General features: G+C 39.7%; 1 protein-coding gene across 2 annotated transcripts in view; it reads left to right on the forward strand.

The window, feature by feature from the left end:
• TMEM132C (transmembrane protein 132C) overlaps positions 1–24,774 on the forward strand; it is a 220,920-nt gene that overhangs the window by 51,022 nt on the left and 145,124 nt on the right. Inside the window, exon 2 of one of the 2 annotated variants that reach the window (XM_075769557.1) lies at positions 11,400–12,288. The exons of the other annotated variant lie outside the window; for it this stretch is intronic. Within the exon in view, the coding sequence (XP_075625672.1) occupies positions 11,400–12,288 (889 nt within the window). The remainder of the gene's footprint in view (positions 1–11,399; positions 12,289–24,774) is intronic. 2 annotated transcript variants of the gene reach the window in all.

The following is a 24,774-nucleotide window of genomic DNA, read 5'->3' on the forward strand; positions in this document are numbered from 1 at the left end:
TGGACAGTGGCTGCTTACCCCAGTATTCACTGGCCTTTGTTCTGTTAGCAGTAGCAGCTAGGTAACCTTTTAGGAGATATCACCTCAAAACTGGCCCTTAGTGGTGCTATGACCACAATAACACCAGTGCTCTAACCATCTCATTAATTAATCCCTGGGAAAGAAGGTGTTTAACCAGATTTCAGCTTGGCTTCTCTCCTGCTGCTGTTCTGGTATGATGAGTTGCTTTGTGCTCTGTGACAAAGAATTACTTGGAGGTTAAAGGTGATGCTGAGTTCATTTCCCGAATGGGCAAGGCTATCCCCCACCCTCTCGGACTCATTTCTCAATTAATCTGCTCATAAATCCTCATTGCATTTTTGAAATGGAGATGATTAGCAGGACTGTAGCCAGGATATTGAGATATTCTGGCATGCTTTAAGTCACAGCATGCATATGTGCAAGTATTTTATACATGCAAATATTAAAAATGTGCATGCATTACTTCTGTTGCTGTTTCAAATTCCTCTGTGGAGGAGGAGGAGAGAGTGAAGAAGGGTAAGTTGCTATCTCCACCCTTAAATTTTCATATAAATAATAAACTTTTTTTCAGGAAGCAATTAGAAAAAATCTTTGGGGCTGGGAAATTGCTAGTGTGGCATGTAGTAATTTTTCTGACTTTTATGGAACTTTATTGATTTATACTAGTGATGAAACTTTTCTAATGGTGAAATTCTGCAACAGTTAAAGGTAATTAAGTCAGTACTTCCATGATCTTTTTCTCCACAAATTGGATGTTTTACACCAAATTTGCATAGATTCCTGGAGATGCCAGGCAGTGGAGATTGAGGCACTTAGTTACCACTTGGAAGCATTTGCAACCTTGTCATGGCATTTTGTACATTAACAGTAAGACTTTTACATCGGTATTGCCTTCTTAGACTGTCTTGCTTTAATGCTTCACCTGATACATGTGCAGTGTGGTGCCACTGTCTTCTGCTTCATGTGCCACAGGCAGCTACCTGGATTTATCCGTGATCTCCCCAGGATGCAAAAAATCCTGCACAATTGCCGTGTGGTGTGGCATTTCCTTAAGCAGTCACCAAAAGCTTTTCTGTGTGACTCTGTGTGCAGATCTTGAACATTGAAAGGTACATTGAGAGGTCTGTTATCAAGCTCGAGCTTTGCGGATTCTGAACCCAAACTAAGGCAAACAAAACAAGGGATTGTACAACAAGTACTGGGTAGGATGATGGAAATAGTTTTTGCTAATAACTTCTTTATTCCTCTGAAAAGTAAAACTCCCTCAAGACCTAAAGGTAGGAAGCTGAAAGGTTTTTTGAAGGCAGTTGTTTAAAACTACCACTAATCCAAGTCAAATACCCCTTCAGTCAGTTATCAGTGCTCTTGTGTAAACATTCACATTATGACAGCTCTAAGGAAAGTGCTGTTGAATAAATGAAACTGCTGTCCAGGAGGAGTTTTGCTCTGTTGCACGTATCTGAGGGTTGCCGATGCACAGTCTGTTGGAACATGGAAAACTCAGCCGTGTAAACAAACCCCCAGAGAATCCATGTGGCAGTTGCTATGTTATTGGGCCTAAAGATAACTCTGTTTGCCTTTAAAACATAGGGCGCTTGTGTTAAGGAACAGGCCACATAATGCTAAAAGCTTATTTCTGCATTTCCAGTGGCATGGGGTTTCATGGTGTATTTTAAATACATGATCCTGAAAACAATTTTCCCAGATGTGATGCCCAAATCTGCAACTCCTTCCACAAGTCAGGAATTCCTATTGCTGCAGTGTGTTCCCATTGGTTTGCACAGGATTATTGGCTGTTTGCAGGAGCAAGTTTAAATTGCCCAACCTCTAAAAAAATCACGTCGCTTCTGACATGTTTGTTATCAGTCTATGTGTAAAGGAGATTTGGAAATGGAAGGATTGGATTTGTGAATAATGACATCAAATGAGTTTAAAGATGTCTGACTTCTGTGCTTAGCTTTGACAGAAACTCCTGGAAAACTCAATTCAGTTACACTGCCTCAGTTCCCTATCTAGATGGTGGGGAAAATTCATCCATCTGTTGTGTATTTAACTGCTGAGATGGGATGGTAGGTCTGGAAGGTGTTTGTTTCATGGCAGAGTCCAAGACTCCGAGAATACAGGCCCTGAAATGTGAGATGGCAGTTATGAACATATGAAGACGTATGCTAAAAGTATATTATTAAGCTGCTGGAAAGCCTGGTTCAGATCTGATGTTAAGAAATCCTTTTTTTCATTTTCAGCCTAGGAATCATTCACTGCCAGGTTATACCTAGCTCTTTGAGTAATATCCCTTATACTTGGGTAATGGGGAGCACAATGGAGACTGAATCTCAGCGTGGGCCTTTTGGCACTAATGTAATACCAAGTCCTATTGTTTATGTTGCTGATGATTGGCTTTATTTTTGATTAGCTTCTCAAAAGGTACCTATTTACAAGAAAAAATATTCTCCCTTTTTCTTACGGAGTAGTTAGGGGAAAAGTATTGTAATTCATTTGAGTCCTCTGCATCCTCTTTCTACACCTGTGTAGCTGAAAGCTCCATCCTGCACAGATCTGAGCACTACTCACACTGGACTTTGTACTCTTGGTTCTTGTTGATTTTTGTGGCAGTGGAGAGTGCTGAGCAAATTGCTCCATTCAGGCTCTAGGACCCTAATCCCTTTTTAAACAAGGAGCCTGTGTAAAGCAATTTAATGTCTAAACAGAGGAGTGAGTGCCTATCAGCATCTAACAAAGACTTAAACAGCAGAGGAAAGCACAATGCTATTAAAAACTAGAACAAGACACACAGGACAAGGAATTGATACATTGTTAAGGCAAGAACTATTTGTTTCCTGTTTGTAACTTACATACTACATGTTCCTGTTTTTATGACACTTCAGTAATTAAACAAAAAAAAAATCTAACTGACACTTCAGTAATTAAACAAACAAACTCTGTGATTCGTGTAACTGGTCATTGTTACGTTCTGGCCAAGGTTTAAAATTTGGGGGTTTCCGTGAGCCATCCTGTAGGGGTAAATTTGAGGCATCCTCTGTAGAGGCCTGTCTTTCACATAACTGCACTTCCATGAAAATTAGATCTCTTCAGCAGAGTGTCTTTATTGGAGATAAACAGTCCAGATATCTGAAAAGTTACTGTTTAAGTTAGAAAATCCTGACCATATTGCCTACTTATTCCCCACTTTGGGACTTCCACTGGGTTATTTTTGCCTGCTTTAAAGAAAAAATAACAATTAAAAAAGGCGATGTTTAACCTAGTCTTTTGACTGATGAACTCAATGTGGTTTTTAATCACAAGTAAATCAAAGTTAGTGATAACTTCTCTCATTTCATTGCTAGAGAAACTGGGTTGCAGAGGTTTCCTATGGCTATCATAGTTTTCGATGGAGCTGGAAATAAACTCTGGTGTCCTAAATCCTTCTCCCCTTCTCTACAGCTATCAGACAAAATCAGCTTAAGTGTTATTTGCTTTGGACTTTTAGTGCTGACACAATGAGTGAATGCAGAATCCATGGAGTTTACCACAATGAGGCAAACGGCGTTGGAACGAAAGGCCATCATATGACATTTTCCCTACTGTATGTTGCTCACAGGACACTGACATTTGCAGCTTCAGGCAAGGGGGAAAAAAGCCTGAGTGCTTGAATGGTGTCTATATAGAAGTTTTCCAAACCTTATCTCTTAAAAGCTTTCATTAGTGGAAATTCAAGTTCCAGATATTTATCTTTGATTCTAAACTGTAAACTAGCTTAAATATGTCAGATGGCCTCAGCAGTACAGACAATCGGTAATGTCAGCACTGGGAGTGATTTCTGAAACCGTCACTGACCTTTGCATATACACTGTTGTTTTACCGGCTTATAAGGTCATCAACCAGTCTGCGAAAACAGTTTATAGATTTCAGTCCTGAATGTCAGACAGTCTTTGACTAACATGTCTCAGTTACATGAATTGAGGGTGATAGAGAAGATAGGCTTGCAATAAAAGGATATTTTGGAATTTTTGCAAAAGGTGAGATATGTAGAACTGCAACCATCAAAAACTGGAGCTTGTAGGCTGTCATTAAAAGATGTGAAATGCATTTCTAATGTGCAGTTTTCTGTAAGTTTTTCTTGTGTTTCCAAATTAGACTTTAAAGATTCTCTTTTCTGTTTGCAAAACAGCAGTTTGTGGTTTATACACATGTGCCTGTCATGTCAGTAATCCTGAGGAAAATGGAACAACATGACAGATGTTGGATAATGCTTTATAATACAGAGGTCTAATCCTGATTTCTAATAGAAAAATACTAAAACAAGGAGTTTAACGTGTAGTTAATGACATTACTCTAGATGGTCTGCATATCTTTCCAAACATTCAAATCATCAGTTTAAGTCAAGATAAGTTCTTGGCTTCTGCCTTTCTCCCTGGCAATGAGCTCTGTCATCTAATCACACACTCCATGAAATAGTATTATTATTTTTAGCCACTTTGAATTCTCATCATTTAGTTTCAGTGACTGTCCCTTTGTTTTTGTGTTCTAAAGAAGTGCAGAAGTTCCTGATGTACTTTTTTTCAGTCATAGTTTTAAGTACTTTTGTCATTTTCCTGACAGTTCTGAAATCACTATGTTCTACCGCTGCGGGATAAGAATGGGCGATGCTAAATGTGCTAAATCCACAAATGCCTGTTGAGTTTTAGTGAAGACTTTGGCTGCAGTAAGATATGAAGAATAATTTCATTAAGGATATACTCACAGTGTGTGAGAAGCCTGTTTAATAGAATATTATTGCAGTTTTTCACTTAACAATATGCTGAATTAAATAAGTTAGTCTGTCCCACTGAAATAAAATAGGAAATTTGTTCAAAATAACTGTCTCCTGACAATCTTTATGTGGATGTAGTTTAATTGAACTCTGATCTAGACTAAATAAGGTTCCACCTACATCTGGGCTTAAAATATGTCTGATTGACCCAAGGGTGTGTACTCCCATATGTGTCAGTAGGAATATACCATCCCAGGTCAATCAATAAAACACTGCAATTCTAAACTTACTCTGACTTCAGGTCTCAATTTAATAAAACCTGGATTCTAAAAAGACCTGAGAAAATAATTTAGTTAGCAATCATCTATCTGACAAATTTGCCCTCGTTGGGTGCTCACAGAATATTTGAGAATAGGCTGCAGTTTCCCCCCAAGTTTTGGTTTCTTTGAAAGGTTTGTTTCCACAGTTTCTTTTTAACTTCACAATTTGTTCTTAAGCAGTCACCATAAGCACTTGACACTTGACATTGCCTATGTGCAATTAGTCAAAGAGTCCCTCTCTTCTCTCGCTGGATGAGAAAGCGTATCTGATGGGCAAGCATGAGAAATAGAAAACGTGGCTTCTGCAATTACCCTGTCATGTAGGCTTTCCAATTGATTTTTTTTTTTTAAATGGTCATAGAACTATAGATTTTAAGCCAGAAAGGAGTATGAGGCTCCAGTTGTCCCTGTACTTAAACAGTAACTTGTGCTGAGAAAAAAGTACCTTTCAGGAAGGAATCCAGTTTTGATGTGAAGACACAGACCAGCCATTGCTCTCTTCTGTAGTTTGTTGCAATGATTAATTAATGTCACAGTTAGAAATACATTCTGTATCCTGAATTTGAGCTTGTTTGGTTTTAAGTTCCACTCAGCCTTTCTAATAGCAAAATTCCATTTCCCAGATGTTAAGAAAAGGGAACTTGGAGGGGATGAGAGCACAACTAAGGTCGTTCTGAGGTCTAAATGACTATTCAGACACTTATTTCTTGCAGTATTTGCTGAGCTCTGGTTCTAAGCAAAATGCTTACTAGAAAAATTTTGTACACTCTGAAATCACTAAATGTGAAAAATAGAAAAGGGAGGGAAAATGAACCAGAAAACATAGCTGTTGAAACTTTGTGGTGAAGGAAACATCTGCACTGATTTAAGTGCATCTTTTCTGCTTTTATTCTTTCCCTGCTCTGTATTTCCTGAGCTGGAATATGTGATTTGCTGTGCAAGAGCAGGATGAGTTTGTAGTGGAAAATGGAGTCACAGATGAAAATTCAAGGGTGGGGACTTCTGTGAGAGGATGGTTTGCATAACACGCTTATAGTTAGCATCTCTGGGTGTAGAGGCAGCAAGGGAATAGGAGTCCATATAAGGAGGGGGGATAATATTTACAGGATTTGCAGGATTTTTAGGTAGTGGTGGTGCTGTAAGTAACATTAGAGGTTTTTTTTCTTAGAACTCTAGTGGCATGGAACTTTTTTGGGAAAAAAATCAGTATGGTACAGCATTCAATTATAGCTCTTTAGGAATGGAGGAACAAGGCAGTGGGTAAAACTATTATAAAAAAGAAGATCCTACCTTAAAAGTTACGGAATTCTTGGTGGAAGCTTCAGCTGTACTGATGTGCTAGGGTAACAGGAGAATACAGAGGGATAGAAATTTGTCTACCACTTTTCATAGGGTTTATTTCCTGGAAGGAGTAATCATGAATGTGCCTTTGTGAGGGCCGTACAAGGTGCAGAGAAAGCTACTCACACTACTCCTTCTTTGCATAGGCAGATGTCTTCTGCTTCTCACTGGCTTTCTCTGGTTAGGAGCCTTCTGGCTGAGGGGACAGGCAGATGGTTTCCTTGAAGGCTCAGTGGCTCATCAAACATCAGTCAGTGAAGATACATGGCCATTGGCCTGTAATCTCCCACCCACAACCTAAACCCTTAATTCCCACTCCAAAAGAAAGTTGTTTTAAACCAATCTCATAAAAGAATAGCTTAAAAATATTAAGCTTTTATGACTGTTCCAGTGAATCCAGCACCCAGGGCTCCAGCTCCATATGAAATCCTGCCCCCCCCCCCCCAATAAAATTCTTCTTACACTGGAATCCAAGAAATAATAATACAGATCAAAATTCACCATTTCATATCTGATGCCAAAAATGAACTTGCTAGGTTATAGGAATTTGAGCTGGTCTGTCATACTGGAGCTGGTGATGTGCTTAACAGATGCCTGTTTGGGTTCAGATGAAGTGCTGCAGAGGCATATGATGCCAGAAGAAGGATTAAAAAGTCACCAGGCTGTTACAAAGGAGAAGTAATTACTTGTAAGCTTTAACTTTTGTTCTTGGCTAATACTAGCTTTGTTTGATGGTTCTTAATCTTTTCCACGCTGGACTTCATCTCTGGACAAATTGTAACTCTTGTTTGATAATGTAGAAGGGTAAAGCACTTACTGCCTACTTGTAAGTCAGGCCTGCTGTAATCAGTTAGTCTTCAGTACAGAAAGGGTGTTTCTGCATTTCCTTTCTCACCCGTGTTCTTAATTTCCATTTCAGTTTGTAAAAGCCCTTGTGAAATGGGAGTTTCACTTACTTGAACTCAATTGGAAGGTCAACAAGCATCTTTCTTTAAGAATCAGGACTCTTAGAGAAAGCATCCAGAGTTTTCTCAGGATATTTACACCCTTTAGCTAAACTGTTTGAGGAAGTTCAACTTCCATGATATGAGTTATATTTGTATAAATGTGCTTATAGCACTCCTGTCACAGAAACCCAGTTCCCTTTTACTGATACAGTTGTGCCCACATGAGAGACTGAACTGGCAGTGAAATGTTGCTCCCACAACTGTTACCGTCATAGGGATAAACCCCTTTAAATTTACACCTTGCTTTAAAATGAACCTCTGGAAATGTGTTTCATTAGTTGAGCAGAAGAAAGTTTAAAATGGAGAAATCTGTTCAAAGTGCCTGAAAGCACTGATAGGCATGGCTTTCTCCTCCCCGCCCCCCAGCAACAGGCAGTCTATTTTTCAGGTAGACAAAGTAATCTTATGTTTAGTGATTATTTAAAATAACAACTTGTGATATGAAACTCAGAAAAACCTTGGCATCTTCTTTAAATAGATTCTCTGATAAATTTAAGAACTTTGTAGCTGAGCTGATCAAGCATATAAAAATGTTCTCTGGAAACATTGGTAATTAATTATACCAGGACATGCAGGTTATTGGGTAGCAATGAAGAATATGCAACAAATCCCTTAAATGATGGCCTGTAGTTGCTGATGCACATGGTTGGGATTCTAAAATAAAATGGACAATTTTAACTACCAGCTTTATCTGTAAAAGGCATAAAGTGCTTAAATAAATTGTCTAAACTACAGCCATCACTATAGAAATGTAAAACTTCATTATGTACTGTATGAAAGTGGGTGGAAATCTTTAGACTACAATAAGAAAGTGAAGCTTTTACTTATTTTTGCTGTCAGTCTGACCACGTATGTTTTGCTGTTTGCCTTCAGCTTATTAAAGCTGAAGTTGCATGGCTGTTTTTCTTAATATTGGGACAAGTCCTACATACCTCATCCACATGATTGATCCAGGATAAATGGAGTGCCTGCAAAAATGAGACCACTGTCTGCCTGAGGATAATGTACTACAGCAAAGGTCCTGGGAATTGCAGAAAAAGCTGTTAACTTTCAAGCATAGATCCTGATCAACAGCCCTTTGAAATCCGAGGAGCTCACTTGTCTCTGCAGCCTGCTGAGTTTATTTCTGTGTTTTGCAGATCTGTTGAATCCAAAGGTATTCCCTCAGTAGCAATGGTGCCGAATCTAGAGTATCTCTAATTGTGAAAACACTTCAGCAAAACATACCTGAGTGCTTAAGTTAATTAATTCTTACATTCGTGGAAGTACTTTCTCTAACTAGAGCTTGCTGCCCTCTAATATTACAAGGCTCTTGTCCTGAGACAAGAGGACGCCTAATAAAGAAATTCTAATGATTCGTCAAGTCCAATTCAGTAGCCAAACTGACCAGTAAGAAGCTAACTTCTTGTGTAGCACACCAGGTGTTTTTAACAGAATGGTGGTATCTGTCATGTAAATGTCAATGATTGCTCTTTGCAAAGCTCAGCAGGGAACTGACCAAATCCCAGCAGGCTCATCCAGGGCAGGTGAAGGGATTTGGAGAGGAAAGGGAAACCAAAGGGCTACTATTTCAGTAAAACAAGTTCCTATTCTGCTCCTGGACCAGAAGAAATACAGAGGCTTTGCTGTTTTCTTGAAACGTCTAAGGTCCAAAGTGGGTCTTCTTTGCATTCCTTATCTGTGTTATAGCATTGGGAGATATAACCCTAACAGAGTAATATTTTGGTTCAGCTAAGGGGAAATCAATCAGCTCAGGAGGTGGCATTTGTAGATTCATTTCCAGCAGAATTAAAATGTATGCCAAGGATTGGAGGATCGTAAGTGTGCTAAACCGATGTTATATTTTAAAAATGAATCTACTTGGTGGATGGTGTTGTGCTGGTAATTCACTACATTCTGGTGTTTTCATTGACAGGCCTCTTACCTTTTCCTTTTTCTCTTTTTGCTTTCTTTTTTTTATTATCATTACTTTTGTCCAGTCATGGTAGCTTGCTCATTTATGAGAACTAATTCTACCATCCAGTGGTGGTACATGAATTAAACATGAGTGAACACATCTCAATTCCTTATTTCAAATTTATGGTTGCTGTCCTTTGAGAGCTCTGATTTCCCCTTCTTCCATGTTTGTTTCTTTCCTTTTTTCTTAACTGCCTAACACCTGGCTTCCAAAGCTGTTCGCTTTCCCAGCACCAAATAGTGCCAGCACACTCAACAGGATTGTAGTGAAGTTGTCTGTCAGCAGTAGTCATTTGGTGTAATGACAGATATTGATTATTTATTACTTGCAAAACATTTAATTAAATTTGACTGCATAATTAGCATGCTAGCAGCCAGCCATGCTAGAAGGACAGTAAATCGATTATTTGCAAAAATCCTCAAGCTGCAGACCTTTGTGAGAAAGCTGGTAAGAGACTCTGTCTCTGTAGGGCTTTTTAGAGATCTTTAGGTGTTCCTGAGTTTCAGATGAATCTGTGTATTATGCATTGCCTTTAAAGTTGTCTGTCATCTTTGAAGAGCTTTAACTTACACGGAACCTTAAATCCTGACTCTGACGGGATTCCCCAAGGATGTTGGAACTGACGTATGTCTGAAGGCAAGGTCTATTTTTTTTAAACACTAAAGGCAGTCTCGCACTAGATGCATCATCATTCATTTACCTTATGTACCTATGGTTAATCTCTTCAGTATGAGTTAGGAAGAGGCGTTGTGAGTAGTAGTAGGTAATCTACATGTATTTTAACTGTCCTCTATTGTTATCTAACCTAATTAGATAATAATTTTTGTCTTTCACCAATATATGTTGTTAATCTTTGTAATAAGGAACCAACGTTTAGGTCAGAAGGAATCTGATATTCAGCTGAAACTTAAAATTGTCCAGTATGTACTGATTTCTCTCTGTGTACATCTTCTGTATTAGCACTTGTTGAAATATTTCTAGCCTGTGATGTGCATCTGTGTTTAAGTAACTTAGAAAGCTGAGGTACTGTCAATATTAGGTTAGAGGTGTAGACCATAGTGCTGGAAACAGTAATATGAGAGCAAGGTTTCCTGATGGAGGAAGAGAGTGTAATGGTGTGTGTGTCAGTTCTTAGAAAAGCAGTTTCTGTCTTTGGCTGTAGAACAGAAATTATCTTTGATCTCCTGGCCAGTGTTCCTGCAGGGATAGTGATTAGTGGCCCTTTGGGGGCTGTGGTTCAGTGGAGCATACCAACGTACTGAATACCTTACGCATACTGTAACTGAAAGGAAAGATTGGAAGGACAGGAGAGGAGTTTTTAAGTGGACAGAAAGTTTCGAAGGGGATGATATGACCAGAAAAAGTGTGGGGAAGGCAAGCACACGGGTGGTTTGAAAGACACTCTGTTTACTTAGGGAATTGCTTTTGGAAGGCTTTGACTGATTTGTGGCCAGTCCTTAAGAGAATTGGTGTGTGCAAACTTGTACAAATTTGCATGAAGTTTTGTTAGGGAGGCGAGATGTTGCATACAAATGACAAGTAACCTATTCATTTCTTATCCAGGTGATAGTGAAAGCATTCAGTGAGTACTTTCTGTGTTTGCTGTGCTTAGCAAAGCACTGCTGCAGTTCAGTTCAGCCATGTAAAGTGGCTATTGGAACAAGAATTTCTTCTGCTATGTGAACCTTCCTCTTTGTACTCCCTTTGGGAGTATGAATAATTGATCGTGCTGCAGACAACACTTTATACATCACCTGTATGTATGTGTGCGTGTGTTACAAATTGTTTATCATAGATAAATGCAAGGTAGCACCAAAACCTGCTTTTCTTTTTATGAATGTAATGCAAAAAAGAACTGGCTACATTTAAACACTGTAAATGTTTTTTGCATTAAATAATACTTGTCCCTAACTTACCAGGTAGCTCCACTAAAGTTGTAGTCGATGTCCCTCTGAACCTAGAAACATATTTGATCTAACTTGCATCACCTTTTCTTTTATTAGTGACAGAGTGTCGAGGGGTCTTGGACAATAATCAGAGATTTTCTTCATTACCAACTTACCTACCTGTGAGCTATCGGATCTTCAGTGCTGAGACATCTTTCTTTCTCAGAGAAGCCAACCAGGACTTTATGAGAAATTCCAGTTTGCAGTCCAGGGTGGAATCATTCTTCCCATATAAAGCCAAGAGACCACCTATATTAAACGCCAGCTATGGACCTTTTTCTGTTGAACAAGTTGTGCCCCAGGACCTAATGTTAACTTCTAACTTTTTTGGATCTGCCAACAAGTTTACTTATAACTGGAAACTTCAGGCCTACATAATGAGTGACAAAATTTATCCAAGCAAACCCAAAGTCCAGGTCCTGTTCTACATCGTGGGCAGGGACTGGGATGACTACAGCACCACGGAATGGCTGCCCTGCCTGCGGGTGTTTGCCTTTCGAGAGACGCGGGAAGTCAGAGGCAGCTGCAGGCTGAAAGGGGATCTGGGGTTGTGTGTGGCAGAGCTGGAGCTTCTGCCAAGCTGGTTTAACCCCCCCACGGTTGTCACGGGCCGTAAGAAACCACCGGATCAGTTAGAAGGGAGCCCTGTGGAGCTTTACTATACTATTCAACCAGGAGACGAGAAGGGAGAGTGTACCACTGAGGATATAAGGAAGGGAAATGCTATCCGGCCAGGAAAAGATGGCATGGATGAAACCATGTCCCACTTACAGAGGATTGGATCTGTCAGCCTCTATCGAGGCCAGGAGACTTCTCAGCTAACAGAGTTACGGCTGGATAGTAATATTGTTGTCTGGTTGCCCTCAAAGCCTGTCAAACAAGGAGAGGTTGTGAATGTTTATGTGACGATTGCCAACAATTCTACAGTGGATCAGTTCATACTCAGGTACGGTAGGTTGTTTTTGCATGTTTCTAATGTGATAGCACACAAAGGTGTTGGGGACATGGGATGAATCTCAACCAATTTGAAGTTAATGCACACTGAAGGTTGTTCCTAGTAACCAAAATACGTTATTTTACTCCTTGAATGCTGTGAAGAGGATTGAAAGCCTCCATCACTAGGAGGCTTTTAACACGTATGCCGTGCCATTTATCACATGCTGACATTATGCAACAACGTACGAAACACGGCAATTTGCTGCTTTAGCGGGGCCATTTCTGCACAATGACAGTCAGTAAGGCACCAGAAAAGTTCTCTGCTTTACAGGGCTTTTAAATTCAGGTTTTTATTGCACAGGCATGGAGTTTAAACATACCAAAACTTCAATTACCTGCTTTTCTCTAAGTGCTCTGACAGTGCTTTGCCTCTCCCACACAGAGTGGTTTTGTTATGAGAGTTCTTTAGGGAGGGGTCTAATTATCTACTTGTAGTTAAGTAGCATTTGCCTTTGCCAACACATATACCCTTTAAAATAACGCCTAATGTGTTTGATATTGCTGTTGATTGTAAGGCACTGTTAGAAGTGAGTGCCATTATTTTGGACAGGAGTGTGGCGAATACAGGACCTGGGAACACATGAACTGCCTTACTGAGTCAGATCACTTTCCTTTTATTTTCTTCTTTAGCAGTTTCCCAACTGATCAAATGAAAATCCTTTGAGGGTGACAAAAACTGGGAAACTTGTTATTCATTGAAATATTTGATGTATGCCCCCCGCCCCGCCCTGGTTACCAGGCTTTAAATTCAAGGGAAATTTCCACGGTGATAAGCAAGAATTGCTCTTTAAAGCCTCAGGAATCAGAGTTTCCCAAAAGATTCTGCACACGAAAGTATTTATTTCTAAGGCTTATATGAATTAGATTAATACATAGTTGACAACTACTGAGGAGAATAGCCTTTAGAACAGGAAGTGTCGCTTGGCAGATAAAAGGCTTTTATTTTAAAAAGGGGGATTTTAGTCATCCCAGAATCGTTCTGATGTTTGCAGCTTTGGTTAAGTTGGCGAGATAATCTCCCAGACACCTGTTTACTGAGTGAAACCTCCGTTATAGAAGTCTTTTCTGATGCTGTTGCTTATCTTTTATTGAAAATCCTTTTTCACAAAGTAGTAGAAAGAGAATACTTTTCCACATAACAGGCATAGCTGTGGTGAAAGAAGAAATCCAAAGGCAATGAACTGAGCGTTTGCTGGGTGGATGGGAGAGGGATCACCCTTTGAAGGTCTGCCACAGTCTTTATTTTCCTGAAAAGTGAGTTGAAGATAAACAAGCTTGTTAAAATTTGGTGATGTATTTCTTTGCTCAGATGTGAATCTGACTGCCTAGGCAAGGATATCATTTGCATGCTGAGAGGTGCAATAGATGGAAATGGTAATGTGGGACATCAGTAGTTGTCTGCATGACTTACTGTTACGAACAAAATGGATTGGCTTTGGTTCTGAGAACAGGTGACTGATTTATTTGAAGTGAATGGTCTGACATTTTTTGGTGTATTCGTTGTTCTGTGTTATCACAAATGCAGAGCTCGGGTCATGTTCTCTTCCTGTAACCCCCTTTTGGTGAGATGATGATTTGCATTTTTGCTTAAAATTACTTTGAACCAGACACAAGAGGCTGAAGAGACCAATACTTTTTTTTTTTTAAATGGCTTTTGCTTGCTTCCAGTGGGGATGGGCAGGTGGTCATTGTCTTGAGATGTAGTATAGGGCTGACTCACGTTTTAAAAATCAGCACCGTTCAGTGTGCTTCCTTGTCTTCACTACCACAAGGAAGAAGAGCAATGGAAGATATTTCAAAGCAGTCTTGGTTTTGAGAACTTTGTCTTGCAGACATGTTAATATCTTGTATCTACCAAAGATGCTGATCTGTGCAGTTGCTAAGGCATCAGATGGGAGCTTTGCTTAAGGTGTACAGGAGGGTAATTTCAAGTAAAAGGCAATTGTTTTAACTGTTTTCCTGACACTGCAATAGGAAGGGACAGCCTTGATACCCATTGGTGGAAGTCATGTGGGACCGTCCCCTGAGGCTTAAACTCTGTGGCCTGTTCTTTCAACCTCAAAGGTTTCTTTTGTGGTTTTAGTGGCAGAGTGCTGGTGAAAGGCTGGCAAAGCTGAGTTCAGCTTCCTGGTTCTGTGGCTGAAATCTGTTTTCTTCAGTGAAACTTTCTGGGTGTGAAAGCATGTAGGATTTGACCCAGGAATCTATGAAGTGCCTGTATCTTACAGGAAAAAAGGCAAGCGAATACAGCAGCTAGGGAGTAGCCAGTGCACATGCTGGGTCTGCCTGGGGGCTCTTTTAACCTTCTCTATGGCTGTTTGCCTGCTCAGATAGAGGGCTGTATGCTCTCATCTCATGGGTTCCGGGCAGAGCAATCCCTACATCCTATGACACGCATTCACATTTAATCATCCTAAAGGAAAACACACCACACATTATCCCCAGGCATAGTGGGTTTGTTTTTCTGCTTCTTGTATATTATTCATTGAGGTATTGCAACATCCAGTGCTGAAGCAAACAGCATGTGATCATTGCTTTGTGTGGGGGCGAAATAATAGCTACAAATCTTCTCTGGCAAAAGGAAAGTACACTGGTCTAAGTGACCTCATAGCCACAAATCATTGCAATTGAAACTGTGTTCTTAAATTGTGTCTTAATACAGAATCTTATTACTCTATCTATAAATTTATCAGCCCAAGAACACCAGTAAAGTCAAAGAGAATGACTAATATGACAGGGACTGAAGCGAATTATGCATGGTAGTACATTAACATAGTAGAAGCACTGTCTGAATAAACACAGATCATCTTTCTTGTATCTAGTCAGCACAAGGCTGTTGTGAAAGCACTTCAAACAATACTGATAGGTTATAGGATATAGGTTCTGTTCACAGGCCTGTTCCTGTCCTGCTGTATCACCTCTGGTAAGTCTTTATAGGCATTTTCTATATGCAATATAGAAAATATAGAAATGCAATGTTTATATGCAATATAGAAAATGCAAACAGTTGGTCAGCATCACTCTCAGGAGTGGGAAGCCTGTTTCAGTCCTGTTCTTGAAAGACTTTGACTTCCTCTGGTGGAAGGGGTTTCTGGTTTGCCATATGTTATCAACAGTAATATGAATGGGAAAATCTTGATAAAAGAGCTGAAGAAATAGAGAAGGAAGGAAGAAAATATTACACTGCGTTGCTACCATTGGGAAGGATTTCTGGGCCCCCAGAAGAGAGATGAATTATACTTACTGCTGACTGCTCAGTAAGGAAGATTACTGTTATCTCTAGCTGTTGGGTAAAATATGAACAGAAGAAAAGTAGCATCAATATAAGACAGAAAAGCAAAAAACTAGCAACATTTAAAATAAAGATAATTTCTGTGCACTTCCCAGTGCTGTTATAAATTACAGAGCTACCATTATTGATTATTGCTTCACCAATTGCTGTGTACACAAGTTTTTCTAATCTGAGTCATCATTTTGGGTGTATTGTCTGTAAGGATTAGAAAGCAAAATCCTTAGGGCAAGACTCCGTTCCTGAATGTTTTTATGAACTGCCCTCACACCCATCAGGCTACAAATAAGGGAATAAATCATACCCATACTGAGAATAAGCTATTTGTGTGAGGTTAAATTTCAGAAAGTAACACATAGCTGCATGAGTATGCTGACATATTTGAAGGTAAGTAGGAAGCTGGGAACTTGATTTCTATTTGTAGTACTGGGGAATTGGTGAGCTGAATGCATTAGGCAGCTTTGAAAAGGTTGGCCTGTGTACATTGCTGTGTGTGTTCTGTAGGTCTAAATACGCTTCCAGCTACTACACCATTAAAGGATCCTTCCATCTGTTTTTCATGGCGTGACATGCTACATTTGATCTAGCAGAGCACTGTACAGCACAGGGCCAGGCAAAAGGTGTAGGAGCGCTAAGTGTTTTATGTTACTCTGATGGGCAACAGCTAATCTCTAACTCACTCTAGAAGGTGCTGAACCACCAGATAACCCGATTTACAGGAGGTATTGAGCAGGATAAGTAAAGAGAAAGGGGATGAAGTTGTTATCTGTCCTGATTAGAGAAAAGAGGTGAAAACCAGTGGAACTCCCCCCACCACCCCCTTGCCCCAGGCTTCTTATTACAGATTTTGCAGTGTGGCTCATTGCACCTGAAGGGATGTAGGTTGTAAACAGTGTTACTAAATTACTTTTGTCCAGCAAACAAATCAACCCAAGACAATGGATAATTAGTAGTGATAATAAATCTACAGATTGGAAGAAGGATAAAGGATAAATGGAGTGAGGAAAGCTATTAAACCCATCAGCTGAGGCAGCTTTATATGTCAGTTCCTAATGAGTATTGACAGTAGTGCTGTGATAGGTAGTATTGAGAACAGCTAAAAACCTTGAGGAAGATGTACTCATAGAGTAGTACTACAGAACAGCAATAGCTAGAAAAAGTAGTTATGATCATAACATCTTTGTACTGCCTGCTTGTAAATCTCAATATTTCAAAGTCTAGATTTTGTGATCTGGCCACAAATAGCCATTTTGGAGGAAATGCTCATGAAAAAGGGGGATCTCCAGCACTAAACTCTGCCTGTTTTGCATGGAAAACCTATTTTAGCCTTTCTGAGGAGTCGAGTGTTTGGCACTACCCTCAGCCATTCTAGCTGCTGTACATAAAGAAGAAAAGTAATAACGTTTTCAAGCAATTACTGTTTAATTTTAGATATTGACATTTTAATCTTACCTTATGATGGAATAACCTTTAGTGTTCTGAAATTTACCTGTGCTTAATTGTTGGTTTATCAGTTTTAGTGCTGCAGTGCGGGGGCATCGCTACAGATGCAAGTGACATTGTAATGAATAATTGAAGCTGAAGTTAACCACAATACGAGACAAAAATCCGAGCTGAGTTCACTCTACATTTTGCATTAACCCATAATTTGGAACATATTATCCCAAGTACCTATTTTCCACAGTAAATGGAATGCTGATTTCCAACTGTGAAATGAAGAGTGTACTTTTTTAATACCGCTTCATAGTTTAAAACTAATGCAGCTCAGAGTGAAATGAAGAGAGACAGAATGATTTGGTGGGATGCTCTTCTGGGCGTATATGTGTGTCTCCAGATGTGAATCGCAACAAAACATTTTTCATTTCCTATGCAGCTTTGCATTACTTAAGTGAAGTCACTTTTAAATATTTAACAAAAACATTTCAGTCGACAGCTGAAGGGAGATGAGTTTGAAGCCCTGAGACCTGCTTCTGTTGTCTCATTATTTCATGGTACATTTTCAATTGAAAAGATGATCTCATCTTCAAAAATTCAGACCCACAGTTTTACCTGTTGCATGAATGTGAAAAAATAACACAGATACAGTGTCTGAAAGCTAGATTTCCTTTTATAGTGCCTTAAACCTTCTCTTTAGACACATATCTTGTATTCTGAGGCACAGATAGAACTATAAGTGGCTAATTCTTACACTGTATAAAGAAAAGTATGTGTATCAGGCACTCTGCACAGCAAACTGCTGTTTGTTCTCACCTGAGATGCAGTTCCTCCATTCGTGTTTCCATCCTGAACAAACAAAATGCAAGCTTGCTGACTAAGATCTTTGAGTATTCTGTTCACATTTTTCTTTGTATTTCTTTTTCAAGTCAATTATTAAGTCAAGACTGGAAAATAAAATCAATTGACATATGAATATTAATCAGGGTTCCAAGACACTGGAGGAACTCTTCCCCAGTCTTCCAGCCCATCCAAGGGGTTTCCCAGTTATTTTATGGTATTGGTAGGACCCATACAGTTTGGTGCTAGGCCAGAGGTGGTTTGCAGAACTGTTCAGAACTGTGAATTATGACTTGGAGGAGTGTTATATATTTCATTGATGAAGGGTTTATATATTTCATTGTCTAGTGTTTAGCCTTGTGAAACTTTAATTCATATTGATTTTTTTTTTTTGTTTTCCTTTCTATAGAATGATTAGTAACAATTCAGCTACAAATCTACAGTGGAGCAGGTTAATGAAAGAAAGGTAGTGGTCTAGTCCTTATTGTGTACTAATTAGGAAGAGACCTGGATTCTCTTCCTACTTCTGTTCAGGACTTACTGTGTTATTTTAGGCATATCATTTTATCCCTGCTTACGTCTTCCTACATCCCTTCTGAGACTGCTTGTTTGTACTATATGCAATTCAGGGAAGAGACTGGGCCTTGCTCTGTCTGCATCATTCCGTATAGTGAGCCTCTGAGCCCCGTAGGACACCTGTGTATTGCGTAAGTAGTAATGTAACAAAAGTTGTTACGCTATGGGATTTATGGGTTTTGCAAGTAACAAGCTGTAATAGCACCTTGGGAGTGCTTTGTTAAGATTTCTCCAAAGTAAATGTGTGGTTAAAAAAAATCATAGCAATCTTGTGCTATCATTTTTTTATATTCTGCTTCAGTAAGCAATGGGGACATAGTCTGTTGAAGTACTCCTAATTGGTGTTTACTAAAGCATATGACAGACTAACAGCAAAAGGGTAAATATTTCACAATATAGCTTTAAAAAGCATTTGAGATGTAAACAATACTTTTTCAAAGAACAGAATGTGTTAATGCTATTTTGAGAGAATAGTATCACACTCCAGTTAGTTTAATTTCATTAGCCCTTAGCAGGACCTTTTTGTGGACATCAGTGTCATACCAGGGGCAGCTGGGTCCTCTAAACAAATGACTCATTCTCAAAAATGCAAAGCTGCTGAGGATGTCCTTTAAACAGAGATTGAGAAAAAGTGCTTCTCACCAGAACAGTGAAGAAGTGAAGAGCTCACTTGAATCTGTAGTAGCAGTGAATCAGGTTTGGTAAATTTTAAAAAGCAGCTGATTATTAACTTGAAATTGAAGCTACCAAGAAAAGAGAAAACAGGCACCCTTCCCTGACCGACTTTATAAAAATGTGGTGCTTGAGGAAACCTTCTGAGCAATTCTATTGATGTCTCCAATGCACAGTGTACTCCTTAGTACTGAGAATAAACAATGGATTTGTTGTTAGAAGGCTGAGTCTGAGTTCCTTGCTTTGGAAGTCATTTGCTGATTGACCAAGACTGAGTTGCTGGAGCACAGCTTTGCAACCAGGGAATCAGGAAGAGACATTAGATCCCATATGTTCAGGAGCTGAGCAGTAAAGTTCAACGGTGAAGTCCACAGAGTACTCAGCACTGAGAATCAAAAGTTACAGCCCTTTTGAAAACATTATCCTTAACACCCTGATGAGCTGCCTGTAAAGTGGAATTCCTACCACGCAGAAGGCTTACAAGAATTAACTGAATTGGTGGTGTAATACTTGTAGGAATGTTCTTTGTATCGTGGAAGGAGGCATTTCCAAAATGCATGTTCAGTTGGAGTCAGTGGGTTCTTTGAGCCAAATCCAGGGCTGTCTCCCTGTGATTGTCAGCCTTCCTGGTTATGTGACAGGTAACACGTACATTTTTTTCCTAGGTGCAGACTAAGACATGAAGTCCAATCAACTGAGTGTAGACAAACCTGAAATATATATATAGTTTATATAATAAATTTATATAACCCAACTATAAGACACATTTGCACTTTTATGCTTCAGGCTTGTATGTTTGAAAACTTTCCCTAGTATGTTGATTGGAAAAGTAGAAAGAATTGATGGGGGCCGTTGTAGGACTTGACCATAAATGGAAGAGAAGAAAATTATTGCATCAGCAGTCACCCAGAGAATTGCTAGCTATCAATGCTGCTTCAAGTGCTGGAGCTGAAGGTTTTGGTTAACTTTTGGCAAACATGCATACATATCTGAGTTTCAGAAACTTCATGTTGAGGTATCTTGTTAAAATCCCCTCCTGTAAGTAGTTTCCCTTCCCATCTCTCTTAGTCTCAGCAAACTAGTGAAGTAATTCCCGGCTTCTTCTCCGAATACACTGCAGCACGTGTAGCACACTGGTGCCTCTAGCTCTTGCCCTGGTTTGAGATGCCGCTCTGAGGTGCGATGTGTCTCCTGCTAGCTTCTGCTCTGCCTGACCTTTGCAAAAGCCTGTGCATGTGCAAGGCTGCTTAAAGATGAGATAAGGCACCTCTGCTTAATTTCTGTTTAGACTATTAGCCACTTGTGTGACTCAAGTTACAACAGTTAATTAAATCCTTGGTTACTTGCCTAATTAGAAACAATGGTGGCTCGTTAAAAGATCATACTATATAAACCTCAGTCCTCCCAAACCAGCAGTAGGGAGGGAAACTTATACTACTGGGTGTGGATTTTAGTTGAACCAAGATAATGTTTTCTGGCTGTCTGAAAAAGGCTGTGATCTGATGCATTAGGGAATCTCCTGGGAATCCTCAGCGTGATTGTCTGACAAGCTGTTGGGTTCCAAGGCCACTGTAAGCAAGGAAGTGCATGAGCCTGTAGGTCTGAATGGAAATGAGTATTCCTGAGAAAAGTTGTATGGCAAGGCTTTAAAACCTAGTGCGTCTGTTAAAGCTGTAAAAGCAATAGTGACTTGCTGGAGTGATACTGGGAGGCACATCAGCAAGTCATCCCTCAGGACTTGCGATGAGGTGGAAGTATGGGGAGCAGTCCAGGAGTAGGTACCTGGCCTAGTAGAATTGTAAAATCTGATGGTTTCAGCTGTATTGTTTTATTGGTGCTTGTGGGGCTCATTATTTAAGACAGAAAACTGTCAGACTGATTGAAATTTCTGTTTTGGCGGACTACTGCTCCTCACTTGTGATAGCACATACACAAAGAACTTAAATTGTTTAGAAGTTCTTATGGCACGTTACAGTTAAAACTTCCACAGAAGGCGTGGGGATGGTGGGAAGTGCTGCTCTGCACTTAAGAGTTAATTTCTACAGAATGCTGAGCTTTCCTATAAGGTATAGAGCACTTGACTCCCAATTTTTGTCACCATTTCCTTTGGGACCTGATTGAGGTGCTCTCTATTTCCTTGAAATCCCACATTGCCCTGTATGTGCTGCCTCTTCAGAAAGGTGTGTGCTGTTGTGTGTGCGTTTCTGTAGGCTTTTTCAGTGCACAGAAAAGCTGATGAATTCATAGTTTAGATGAGACTGGGTTAAAAAGAAATTCAGCATCTTTTTTTTGTTTGTTTGTCTGTTTCCTGGTGTGTTACAAAATGTCTCTATTAGCAAAGCTGCCAGGGGGTTAATTTGCACTAACAGCCTAATCATCTTCAACAACATCATTTTAGGTTTTCATATTGCTGCTTAAATCAGCAAGACTGGAGAAAAGCAGACTTGACAAATAGTGCATATCTTAAGAAAAAAAGAAAAATGGGAGGGGAGACATAGCCCTCTGCATTATCAGCTGTCAGACTGCTTAAAAAGATTTGTTTTCTCTACAAGCTCTGGCTCTAAGACATAAGCCTTGATTTCCACAGTACTATGAGACAGAGCTCTTTGTACAAGAGAGACAGGCTCATTGAAGGGAATATGTGGTACTTACACACCAAAGTCTAGAGCTCGATTCCTCAGCTGCCCCGATTAGTCGTTAAACAGAACACAAATAGTTGTGCATCATGAATCATAACTTGGTTTTGCAGATAAGAGTGCCTGACACGCTAGACTGTAAAGTCATACTTAGTCCTTCACTTGCCCCATGAGTGCTGGGGAAGGCAGTTCAGCCCTACAGGTGATCGTTAAGGGACAAATGTTGTTGCTAACCAGCCTAGGAGGGTTCCTTATTTGGCATATTGGACATTTGTGGATCCTATTTTGAGTTAACTAAATTTTCCTATGGATTGCATGGCTCCTTACTCAGAACTCAGAGCTTTGCTACAGCTTTTAAAAAATTAGGTGCAGTGATGCTAATTGCTGGAATCACTGAGTCACTTGGTGTGCCTTGTCTCAACAAGTTGTAGAAATACCACCAGTAGCAACAAAAATATTTTTCTGCTTGAGGTTACGTCTAGCTTATAAAAAGCCCTGATTGCATAGAGAGTTCTTCCTATGGAATGGAAACCAACCCACAGTAGGAGCCTGTCACTTGGGAACGTACCCAAATTTAGTCCTGTTGAAAGTAATGAGAATGTTCACAGGCTGCTTTGTATCCCTCTGGATTCGAGACATTCATGAGAGGCCACAATAGCACCAGCTTCCTCTTTTCTCTTCCATAGCAGCCTGATTACAGTTTTCCAGTAGAAGGGAATGACCAAACTTTTTTTTTTGTACGTACTTAGTGGCTGTTGGTTGTATGAAGATGATAGTGGACAGTGCATACTTACGTGTATTACAATATTGTTTTCTGAGACAGCAGATGATAAAAGGATGGTGTTAGTTTTATTCATTTGTCTACTCAGTAAACTGTAAAGAGAACAGAGCTGGTCTGAACGGAGAGGCTCCGGGCAAATACAAGAACAGTGAGCACGCAGTGTTAGACAAGTCAGCTGTAGTGTCAGGAGGGTCGCACAACCTTGCAGGTAACACTGCGCCAGCATTCATATAGGTGACTTGGATCCTTAACGCTGGGCTTTGATTTACTGGTGGGTACTGCTGTGCTCCTGATGACATGTGAAAGTGGTGATTCCAGACCTAACGAGCTCAACTTTGCAACAGAGTCTCTGTAACAGCAACCTTGTGGCTTAGGTTCATTAGGGTCTGAGCTAGGTGACATTGAGCTTCAAAGCAATTCCCCAGTGATTCCGTGGTGAAGTGTTAGTATCTTAAACCAAGCTGTTCAAAGCCCTAGAAAGGATATTGCAAGTGGCAATCTAGCCTGGACAGAAATGCATGAAGATAATGTGTAATCATCATTTTCTAAGACTCTAGGGTACTGCTTAAGAATTTTTCTCTTATCTGTCTAAGACAATGCTACTGTAATTAACACTGGGCAGAAATATTGACATAGTTGAGCAAAGATTTTATCAGCTGGCTAAAGACAGTGACAGCTGGTTAATTTTAATATTTTCTGAAAGATCTTTAAAGAAATCCTGAACAGTTGTTCAGAAATTAATATGCCACATCTCTCTTCGTGTTATTAAAGTATGGCTGTGCTGTCATCTGTAGTTTACATTCTTTAATTTTCAGAGCATCTCAGGTGGTGGGTGCTTTGTCCATTACTATGGTAACAGCTGTTTTTATTTCTTACTCAAAGTAAACATTGACATAAACCTCACTGTAATGTGTTCTTTTTATTCATCGTGTATACCTAATGGATGCCATAGCTGTGCAAATATGTCATGATTGTAGTGGATAGAGAGCAATAAAGTGAAAGTCTAATGCCCTGGTATATAACTGGTTTCGCCTTTCAACATGCACATAATTTTATGTCAGCTACTTCAACTCTATTTTTACTCCTACCCATGTGTAATTAGATTTCAAATACTTCAGGGTGGAAACAGTCCCTGACTGTGTGTTGGTGAGTGCTTAAGGGAAATGGGATCTAATAGCAGATGAGGCATGCTAACTTTGTTTTTGCTCTCAAACAGCTCCATTTTGAAGTTGAATTGATCCCATGAACTTTTGGCAGTTGTTCAAAATCCCTCCTATCCTTTTTCTGAACGCTAATGATGGGAGTTCTTCTCCTGTATTAGTACTTCTATTTTGTTGCCTTTAAAACCCCAAATGTCTCATGAAAAGCTATATGAAACTGTGGTAGCCTCAGCCCCCTCCATGAGGCTTTGCTACCCAGTTCCCTTCAGACTGCGGTTCCTCAGAACCTGTGTGGAGTGATGCAAATGCAGAACAAAGTGCTAACAGTTCCTCCTTCACAGTAGGGGAGGTGATTTGCTTTGAGTCCTGACATCCCGCAGCCCCTGTGCCACCCCCACCGGGGAGAGCAGTTAGAGCTGACTCTCTTCTTGGAAGGAAAAATGCTGTCGAAAAAGTCTTTCTGCAAGTGTTTTCTAGGGTTCTCCCTGTTTCCTATCACAATTATCTGATAAATGTAGCAATTATCTTTTCCATTTAGAGTAAAAAAGAAAAGATGCCGATAACAATTAGTTGATTTTTTAAGAAGAGACTTGCATGATCTGTATTTATATTCTATATGCTTTTAGAGTGATTCATGATGGAACCTCATTAAACATCTTTACAGCCCTCTTAGGTTCATCTCTATTAACTATTATAGGGATTTCCCATGAGGGAATGACTGTGTACCACCTTGCACTAAAATCAAGCATTATTTAGTCTGATAGACCATTCTGTTGGGAATGATGGCATTAAAAATGCTGTGCATTAGAACTGCAATAGAACTGTTTGCAGGATTGAAGCTGTAAACCCCAGTTCTGCAAAAAGACTATTCATGCACTTAGCTGTATGTGCTGTGGCCAAAGTTAAACATGTGCAGTAACTTTTAAAATCAAGATCATATGCTTCATGAAATGCTATTTAATCCTGCAGATGGGAATGTGCTATGTGCTGCAATGAATATTGTTGAAAGGGGTCTAATTGCTTACCCATGTGATATGAATTAGATGTT

The sequence above is a fragment of the Balearica regulorum genome, chromosome 17 (genome assembly GCF_011004875.1).
Source record: "Balearica regulorum gibbericeps isolate bBalReg1 chromosome 17, bBalReg1.pri, whole genome shotgun sequence".
Lineage (NCBI taxonomy): Eukaryota > Metazoa > Chordata > Aves > Gruiformes > Gruidae > Balearica > Balearica regulorum.